Source organism: Macrobrachium nipponense, chromosome 16 (assembly GCF_015104395.2).
Source record: "Macrobrachium nipponense isolate FS-2020 chromosome 16, ASM1510439v2, whole genome shotgun sequence".
Classification (NCBI taxonomy): Eukaryota; Metazoa; Arthropoda; class Malacostraca; order Decapoda; family Palaemonidae; genus Macrobrachium; species Macrobrachium nipponense.
Window position 1 is genome coordinate 69,562,631 of NC_087209.1, and position 9,835 is coordinate 69,572,465.

Consider the following 9,835-nt stretch of genomic DNA (forward strand, 5'->3'; position numbering starts at 1 on the left):
AGTGTTGATTTGGATTGAGAATGCATGTTTTTATCCTAACTTTGAATTTGATGCTTGACTTTTAATTCTGAAAAGTCCTGAACATGCTGTATTTGTCGATGAATCAGCTGACTGACTGATTAAAATGAGTAACTGGCACTACAACACCAACCTTCATGTGATTTTCATCTTTATCATTATCATGGAATTAGTTTTGAGTTTTTTCCTTTTATTTTATGGCCCTCCCTCTACTCTGAGTGCTTGGGCGTTTTTTTTCAAGAACTACTCATTTAAAAATCCTGTCTGATTTATATTCAACGTAATCTTTGAAAATCTGGAAAGAGGCAAGTTACCCTCCACATCTCAGCACACAGGATACTCAACTGCAAGCTCTGCACAGTCGAGGGAGCAATGGAAACATCGCAGAATGGTTGGAGTTAACTAATCGATGCTAAAAACTCTTCTGCCAAACACAGGCCCAATTCGTTGAGGACAAAGAAGAGTTTTCCATTTTCTTTGCATTATTATTATTATTATTATTATATTATTATTATTATTATTTTATTATTATTATTATTATTATTATTATTATTAGGGAAAAACTCTATCACGAGAGTAATATGAAATATTCTAAGAGGTCCACAAAATTGAAAAATTGGGTTTTTAAATTATACACGAACTCGCAACATTTTTCATTATTGTGGACCTCTTAGAACATTATTATTATTATTATTATTATTATTATTATTATTATTATTATCCTCTTTTTGTACTTGTTCTGTGCAAGTGCCGGGCATTCGCTTGCTATGTGGTTTATGGTTTCATTTTTCGTATTGCACTTCCTACATATGGGAGAGATGTTATTTCCGTCCCTATCGTTCTTTGAACATATCTGGTTCTTAGGGCCTGAATCTTGTGCCGCTGTTATCATTCCTTCAGTTTCCTTCTTTAGCTCTCCCCTCTGTAGGCCATTGCCATGTGTCATCGCTGGCTAGTTCTTTAGTCTGTCTCATGTATTGTCCGTGCATTGGTTTGTTGTGCCAGTCCTCTGTTCTGTCTGTCATTCTCTTGTCTCTGTATATTTCTGGGTCTTCGTCTACTTTTATTAGTCCTTCTTCCCATGCACTCTTTAGCCACTCGTCTTCACTGGTTTTCAGATATTGACCCAGTGCTCTGTTCTCGATGTTGACGCAGTCCTCTGTACTTAGTAGTCCTCTCCCTCCTTCCTTTCGTGTTATGTATAGTCTGTCCGTATTTGCTCTTGGGTGTAGTGCTTTGTGTATTGTCATATGTTTTCCTGTTTTTTTTCTGATCTATGCTGCGGAGTTCTGCCTTCGTCCATTCCACTATTCCTGCGCTGTATCTGATTACTGGCACTGCCCATGTGTTTATGGCTTTTTAATTTTATCATATTTCCGGCGTTGAGTTTTGACTTGAGTATCGCCTTGAGTCTCTGCATATATTCTTTCCTGATCGTGTCCTTCATCTCTTGGTGTTTTATATCCCCTCCTTCCATTATTCCCAGGTATTTGTATCCTGTCTCATCTATGTGTTTGATGTTGCTCCCATCTGGTAGCTTTATCCCTTCAGTTCTCGTTACTTTGCCTTTTTGTATGTTGACTAAGGCGCATTTTTCTATTCCAAACTCCATCCTGATGTCCCCAGATACAATCCTTACAGTCTGGATTAGGGTATCTATTTCCTTGATGCTCTTACCATACAGCTTGATGTCGTCCATGAACATCAGATGGTTGATTTTGTTGCCTCTTTTCTTGAGTTGGTACCCGGCATCCATCTTCTGTAGTACTTTTGTCATGGGAATCATGGCTACTACGAAGAGTAGTAATATTATTATTATTATTATTATTATTATTATTATTATTATTATTATTATTATTATTATTATTATTATTATTATTATTCAGTAGATGAAATTTATTAAGTAATTCGAAAACATATACACCCACCCCAAGATTCTGAAATGAGTAAATAAGTGCATTTTGAGTTACTAAATCAAAAGCAGCACTAAAATCTATTATAATTACTGTGCACTCAAAATGCTTACCAAGGTTCCCTTGCAAATGGAATGTCAAGTCTAAAAGAGCATCGCAGGTAAGTAACTACTTCCTGTATGCTTACTATCAGCTAACAATCCCTTAGATTACACATACTTATCTAGTGGCTTTAAAAGAGGTTTTTAGCAACTTTGGAAAGCGCAGGGAGAATAGAGAATAGCCTGTAGTTACTGCAATCTGCAGATATGCTTCTCTTCGGAACAGGCACTGTATTACTGAGCTTGCGTTCATCCGCAAAGATACTACGTCACCATAAAAATCTATAGAATCTACTAATCTTGTGAGACAACACGTTAGAGACTTTTTAAAAAACAAAGGGAAGAAACCACCAGAATCTTCTCCACCCCAGCTATCAAGATTTATCCATAATTTTCTAACATCCATGGAGCGAAATGAATATTTTGTAAGAATAGCTTCAGGATGACAAGTATCAGGGAGAGAGAGACATCCTCAGCAGATTCCTTAGCGCCAAAAGCTTGAAGAAGCAGTTCATCCTTTTCCTTAGGCCAGTCCCCAATTTACCATCATCTGTTAGTAGTGATGGAATGAAAAACGAGACTGACTCAAAGATAGAAGATACCAATTTAGTCCACCACAGATGAGGCTGAGTAATTCCTTCCAGTTTCCTCTTTAAGAAATTACTGTAATTTCCCTCTGCTATATGGTAAGTTCTATTCGCAACAGGGCGAGACTCAAGCAAAAATGTGTAATTTTCATTTAACCGATTTTGTCTCCATGCGTTGAATTTGCACTGTTTGTCATGGTAGGCTCGTCTACGTGTATCATCAAACCATGGGTGGTTATTTGTCCTAAATCTGATGACCTTTCTAGGGGTATACCTTATCAAAATAGCCATCAGCATTTCACTTAACTTCTTCTTGGGATCAGGATCTAATATATCTGAAATATTAAGTGCCTGACAAGCCTCAATAATGCGATTCCAATTGCCTCTGGATTTCAGCTAAACCGTTTTTTCCAGTGGAGGAACTAGGACAGATATATCAATCTCAATGGCGCAATGATGAGAACTGCCTATATATATATCCACAAACCTTGGACTTGATAGTAGCAGAAACATCTGTGAATATCAGGTCTAATCTACTACCAGAAATAAGCATTGGGTACCTCGATTAGCTGGACAAAAGCAGAGGATACACAGAGTTCAAGAGAGCAGACCGGCCATGTTGATCTGTTGAATTTGAATTTAGCCACTCGCTGTGCTTTGCATTACAGTCTCCACAAATAACGAATGAAGCTTGTTTCTCCTGTGACTGCATCCTTCCTAATCCTTTCCAAAAGACAGTCATATATAGAATCGTCGATGTTTGGATTGTGGTAAACAGAAAATACGTAAACATGTAGAACTTACTGAAAATTTTTAAACAAAGAAACTCATGGCAACTACACTCCAAACTTTTCTGACGATAAATAGGTCATCTGGCATTGGACTTCGTGTATACAGTCTTACCTTGAGGTTACGACGATAAGTCAGGGCTATCAAACTCAGGGATAAAAACTCAACCTTCGACATAAGTGTTCAGCAATGGAGAGCTTATCAGGTAATTACCATCACGGGTGACTTATCAGGTCTTCTTACGTATTTTGAGAACCTGGGTAACCGTCCTTGAATGACCATGGGATCCTTTTCACTTGACTGTTTGGCAATTCGCTGCCTACAAAGATGTTTGTTCTCCCATTTCCCAGTACATCAGTGTTTTGTTAAATCAGCAAAAACTCGTTTCTCTACCGCGTTAGCATGATAAGAATTGCCTTTCCAAATCTGTAGTACCACTTTATGTTTTGGTGCAGAATTTTCTAAAGGAAGTTATAACTAAGTAAATTGGGTATGATCAGCTGGAGTATCATTATCATATCAGTAGATGAACCCTATTCATATGGAACAAACACACCAAAGGGGTCCATTGACTTGAAATTCAAGGTTCCAAAGAATGTCGGTTTCAACCTGCCACCGCAGATCCCACACTGCAGCTGTTACTGGATATGATACAGAGCCAATGATTTTCATTGGCCTGGGGGAGACGCGAAGCCCCGACGTCTGAGTGTCATACCATGACACTAGCCGCTATACCAGCGGACCAGCACCTCCCAACTCTAGCAAAAACCCTCTAATAACTCAACTTTTACCACAGATTTAGAATAACTGTCCTATCTGGCACATTCGTTCTTTACCGAATGAACAGCAAGTAGTAAGAGCAGAGTATTGAGAGGGGGAAAAACCATGACATTACTGCAATAAAAAAAAATCATACTTCAAACGTCCTTGCTTTGAAAGAAAACTGTTGTGGCCGTTTTTGGCAATCAGAGGGAACATGTCTTTTACTTCCGCCTATAGTAGATTCACATCAACCGTGCATTGGATGTCTAGGCCAGTCCTTTACGACGCTCCTAATTGGCTGTTGATAAGCCAGTGATAAGGCTGGAAACTCTCCTGAGGGATCAAGAGAGGTGGAACATAAATCCTACCCATGTCAACTCTCGAGAGAGACGGAGAGTTTCCAGCCCTGTGATTGGCTTATCAACAGCCAATCAGGAGCGTCGTAAGGGACTGGACTAGACATCAAATGCACGGTTGATGTGAATCTACTATAGTACAATGGTTCTTAACCTTTTTATGACCACGCCCCCTCTAAGAGTTGGTCCTTTCTTTCACGGCCCCCTTGTATCTGTGAGTAAAATTCCCTCCCAGATTTAAAAAGGGGGGGGGGGGCGGGGGGGGGGGGGTAAGCGAGAAAGAGAAGGGGTTTCGAGGGATAGGAAGGGAAGTCAATAATTAAAAAAAAACATGGTCAGCCCATCGAGCCTAACTAGAGTAGTAGACTCTAGACATTTTTTTTTATAAACTTCTGAATATTAGTCCCTCACTCTTGTTAAGACAATAACGAATATAATTAAAGAAACGTATAGACTTTTCCTACCTTTACCAACTGTCAGGATATCTGTGGCCCGCTGGTATAGTGGTTAGTGTCGTGGAATGCCACTCGGATGTCTTGGGTTCGTGTCTCCACCAGGGCGGTGGAAAATCACTGGCTTATGTATCATGATCAGTTACTGCTGCAGTGTGGGGTCTTTAGCGGTGGGAGGTTTAAATCAATATTCTTTGGAAGCTTGAATTTCAAGTCAGTGGCCCCTTTGTTATGTTTGTTCCATGCGAATAGGTTTCATCTACTGAAATAACATTAATAATAAAGATAAAAACCTCGGGAAAGACGAACAGACGCAGGACAATGAAACATGTGGTAATTTGATTATTTATTACTACATATCCTTTAGCCTATATAATTTTTGAAAGGAAAAAATACCTGAGAATTTAATATATTTTGAGCCGTATGGCAAGGAGTGCGAACGAATTACCCTAAAAATTATTTTGAATATTCACGAACGAAATAAAACCGGATTTTGGTTTCCAGCTTACTCTAATAACTGTCGTTTTCAGTATGATCAAAAGATTTTTTTTTTGTCAGGAACTCCTATCTACTCAGCTAATTGAATCTAATAATCACAACTGATTAGTTAGAACCATAATTTTTCTAAGGAATTAAAAAAAAAAAAACTTTTGCTTGACTCTGTATAGAGTATCGTTGAAATAGTTCCATTTGATGTTCTATGTAGACTTGTCTCATTTTCGTTCAGTGTTTCGTGGTCTTTCGTTGACCTGTCTAAGTTTCGTTGTGACGAATATCCGTTCCTGAAGCGACCTTAAGCTTATCTTAACACTAAGTTTTCAATTAACACTCCCGAGACGAAATAGAGCCAATATCCTGATTGTCAGTGTTCGTAAATTATGAAATATGGTGAAATTAAGCTTATAATTCCTTTTCCTTTTTCTGGAATCGTGATATTTGCTTTGTTAACATTGCACAGACTAATCACAGTGGAACATGACGAGCCAGTGGACCATCTTGAAAGCAAAGGAGAAGAGGAAGTGACAATGAAAGTCCGTAGGGAAAGAAAATACTATATATTTCAGTGAATGAGATCATAAAACAGGTTAGTACACATCATCAATGACTTACAGACGTGCCTGGAATAAGTGATGCTTCTTGGGTGTTCATTGGGTATTTCAATCAAAAACTTACGAACAAAAGGAAACAATGGCCTTTCCAGTAGCTCAGGACAAGGTGGATAAGTAATCACGCAGATTCGAAGTGCTTGATATGTGCGTTCGAGAGCTAGCATGGCTGACGCGAGTCTGAGATATTAGCATATAGAACGAGCCGCTGTGTGAGCCTCCTGACCTACATCTGACTGCACATGGAAATGGGCTGGAAATGAACGCAGCCGACCTGTGCGCATGCGCTGTTTTTGGATCTTAGGCCTACGAGCGTGAACATTTACTTTCGATAGCCAATTTTCACGTGTATTTCCTTAGGCCTAACACGGAGAGGGCGGACCACCTGTTCCAGGGTGGTTGTATTCGATATGGAGCGGAACAATACACATCTAAGAGATACAAGAACCAGATGAGACGCAGAGAGAAGCCAGACTTTAACGGATCTTTCAGATGTTTTCGCTCGGAATATCTCGAACAATGTCCACGAGATGAAGCTTTCTGTCTTATTGTTAATTGTTGGTACACATTTGTACCACCTTTATTATTACGAAGAAAATCCCACGACGTGGTGGAACTTTCTCATCTCTATAGAATTCAGGAATACGTTTTCCGACTGATCATATCTCAGGAAACAAATTGAAGTTTGATTTTACGACTGATATCCCGTTCAGCCTACAAGAAAAGGAGAGCGAGATCTGAGAGGAGAGAAATAGAGAGAGAGAGAGACGAGATGAGAGAGAGAGAGAGAGAGAGACGAGAGAGAGAGAGAGAGAGAGAGAGAGAGAGAGAGAGAGCATTGTTGTTTAGCCTCTATCTAAAACTACGGTGACAACGTTAGTTGCAAAGAAGAAGAATTCTAGTCTCATACAGTAAAGGCAGACCATTAACACCGACGATGATTATGAGCCTTTTACTTTTCAACGTCACATCAGTTGCCACATTAGATTCCACATCAAGTGCTAAAGTTAGGTATCTTAGAGGGTCAGAACAACGAGGGAAATAAGAAGACAGAATTAAACTTATCGCAGGGGACAGCAGAAGTTCGGTAGGTCTAACGAAATCAGATCTCTTTGGAAAAAGATAGCTTTTAAGAACTGCACGATACGAGAATGAACGTAACAGAGGAACTTTTTCATATAAATAAAATCATATCCGCCGAGAAAGTTTCAGTGACAATTTGCAATAAAAAGTACCAACATCTTATGAGCAAATCCCAGAATTAAGACAAACGGCATTGGTGCAGGAAGGAACACTAAAGGGTGCTGCTCGATACATTTCACGAGAAGGAGAATGGATATTAAAACTACATTGCATGTATGCGATGATCTCGTTCATTGTCAATGAATTTGTTACCCCTGTTCGAGAAGTGAATAGGATTCGAGACTGGACTAATTGCCGAGTCTCTCTCCCTCTCTCTCTCTCTCTCTCTCTCTCTCTCTCTCTCTCTCTCTCTCTCTCTCTCTCTCTCTCTCTCTCGTTTAATTATTTTCATTACTCCATTTCACCATCTATGTAATTATGGTTGTTAGCAGCCAAGCCAATTACTAACAGACTGGCTTTCATTACCACGCGTGTAGTTCTTCATTTGTTGAGATGGCATACGTCATCACTCGGCCTATCCCTGCGCCTCACCCGTCGTTTTGGGCGAGATAACTTTTATCGCAATTCATCCTCCTTGTGTTTTCATCTTTCTTAAAATGTTGCAAAGGCGAGAGAAGTAGGGATTCTGGCTATTATGATATGAGTTACGGAGAGACAACACTGGGTATTATTACTAAGAAACGGGACGATGATTTGGGATTCCTTCGTCAGTAGTCGAGGAGGTCGTCGTGTGAAGATGACCGCTGGGGCATGGCGCCGCCGCGCTTACCGAACCTGCAAGAGGAAGAAGACGAATTCAGTCACAGAGTACAGTAACATTGGGAAACCATGGATTTCACGAAATCCCCGAAATTTTCAGGGAATTCGTGCAAACACCAATTCACTACGGGAGATTAAATTTTGATCGCCATGAGCTAGTACCAAACCCTGGTTTCACAGTCATTTATATATATATAGATATATATATATATATATATATATATATATATATTATATATATTATATATATATATATAGAGAGAGAGAGAGAGGAGAGAGAGAGAGAGAGAGAGAGAGAGAGAGAGAGAGAGAGCTGCCCTCTGAATACATTCTTTTTACATTTCATTTTACAAAGTAACGAAGTTAAGACAATGTAATTCCCCTCTTATTACAGGAAATCAAGTCGACTAAAATGCAAATACATATTAGGTATTAAGATTCTCGATGGGTGCAGACGATGACAAAGATCCTCTAATTGAGAAACAATTATCATACGAAGCACAGACTCATTCATCCAAAAAATTCCAAATCAAAGAGGAGAGGAGTTCTTAACAAGTCATTGAACTGCGGAAATGAATTGGGACATGAAACGTATATTATTTGATGCACAGAGAAGATGGCTGGTATCAGGAAATGAGCTCTTAATTAGCTACTGAATTCGAGAGACTATTTTCGGAAATTATGCTCTTAATGTTCTTAACACCCATTTGTGATTTCATGGCAAATTAATATATAAGGAAATTTAGGAGAAGAATAAGGATGAACAAGAGAAAGAGCCAATCAAGCAAAAATCTGTCGCTAAGAAAACAGAGTATGCAGAAATAAAGAAAATGGAAATGATGGCGTCACAAGGGAAACGCAGAGTTGACTGACACAAGAGCTGATGGGATCAATGGGCTCTAAGAAGAAAAGAGGAAGTAAAGCTTGAGAGAACAGAGATGAGAATGCTGAGGTGGATTATGGGAATATCGCTGCTTGAGAGATTGGAAAATGATGAAATAAGAAGTAAGGTAGACTTAGTAAAGATTACAGAGGTGATAAGAGAGTCACAACTGAGGTGGTATGGGGATGTGTTGAGGATGAATGACGAGGAGAGAGCGAAGAGGGCTTAGGAGGAACCTGTCAGAGGAAGAAGATCGAGAGGGAGACAGGGAATTAGATGGCAGGATAAAGTGAAGGAAGATATGGAGAGAAGAGGTTTGGTGGAGGATGATGCCTTGGATAGAAGGCAGTGGAAAAGGCGCATCAGGCAACCGACCCATTAATGTAGAGATAACGGTGGGAAAGAAGAAGAAGAAGCAGAAGAGCTGATTGGGCCAATACGAACTTGGCAATGGTTGCATGGATAAATATTGAAGATTTTTAAAAAGCAGTTAGAGGTTCAAAAGCTCAAATGGAATTATAGTAAGCAGAAGGTTTGTCAGAGTGACCAATAAAGACTTCGGATAGGTTTTTTATAAGATCTGGAGATTTGAAAGTAGTACTAGGTTAGCAAAAGGATGGTTGAAACGTTTGTTCATATTAAAGAATAGAACTAAGACTATAGGAATGAGGACATTTCTACTTGAATGAAGCATTTGTAGGAAGGAAACGGAATATTATCCACTCTTACATGTAAATCAATTCGATAGAAGAATTCATAAGAACCATAGGGGTATAATATATAAAAACAAACTGGATGGAAGCTATGGGAGATTTCAGATTATGAAAGTTCAACGCTTTATACAAGATTAGGTGCGTCCTGTCGAAAACGAGTGGGTGTAGATTTAGCATTAATTACATATCATCTAAAATATGTAAAGCAAAATACACCTCATAGAAGTTGTTTTCTAAGAGCCATAAGCTTTCT

General features: G+C 39.1%; 1 protein-coding gene across 1 annotated transcript in view; it reads right to left on the bottom strand.

Moving 5' to 3' along the window:
• Positions 1-7,891: 7,891 nt before the first annotated feature.
• Positions 7,892-9,835, bottom strand: part of LOC135195799 (uncharacterized) — a 33,817-nt gene continuing 31,873 nt past the window's right edge. The window contains exon 3 of the mRNA XM_064222276.1: positions 7,892-8,001. Coding sequence (XP_064078346.1) covers positions 7,935-8,001 — 67 coding nt within the window. The 3' untranslated portion in view covers positions 7,892-7,934. The remainder of the gene's footprint in view (positions 8,002-9,835) is intronic.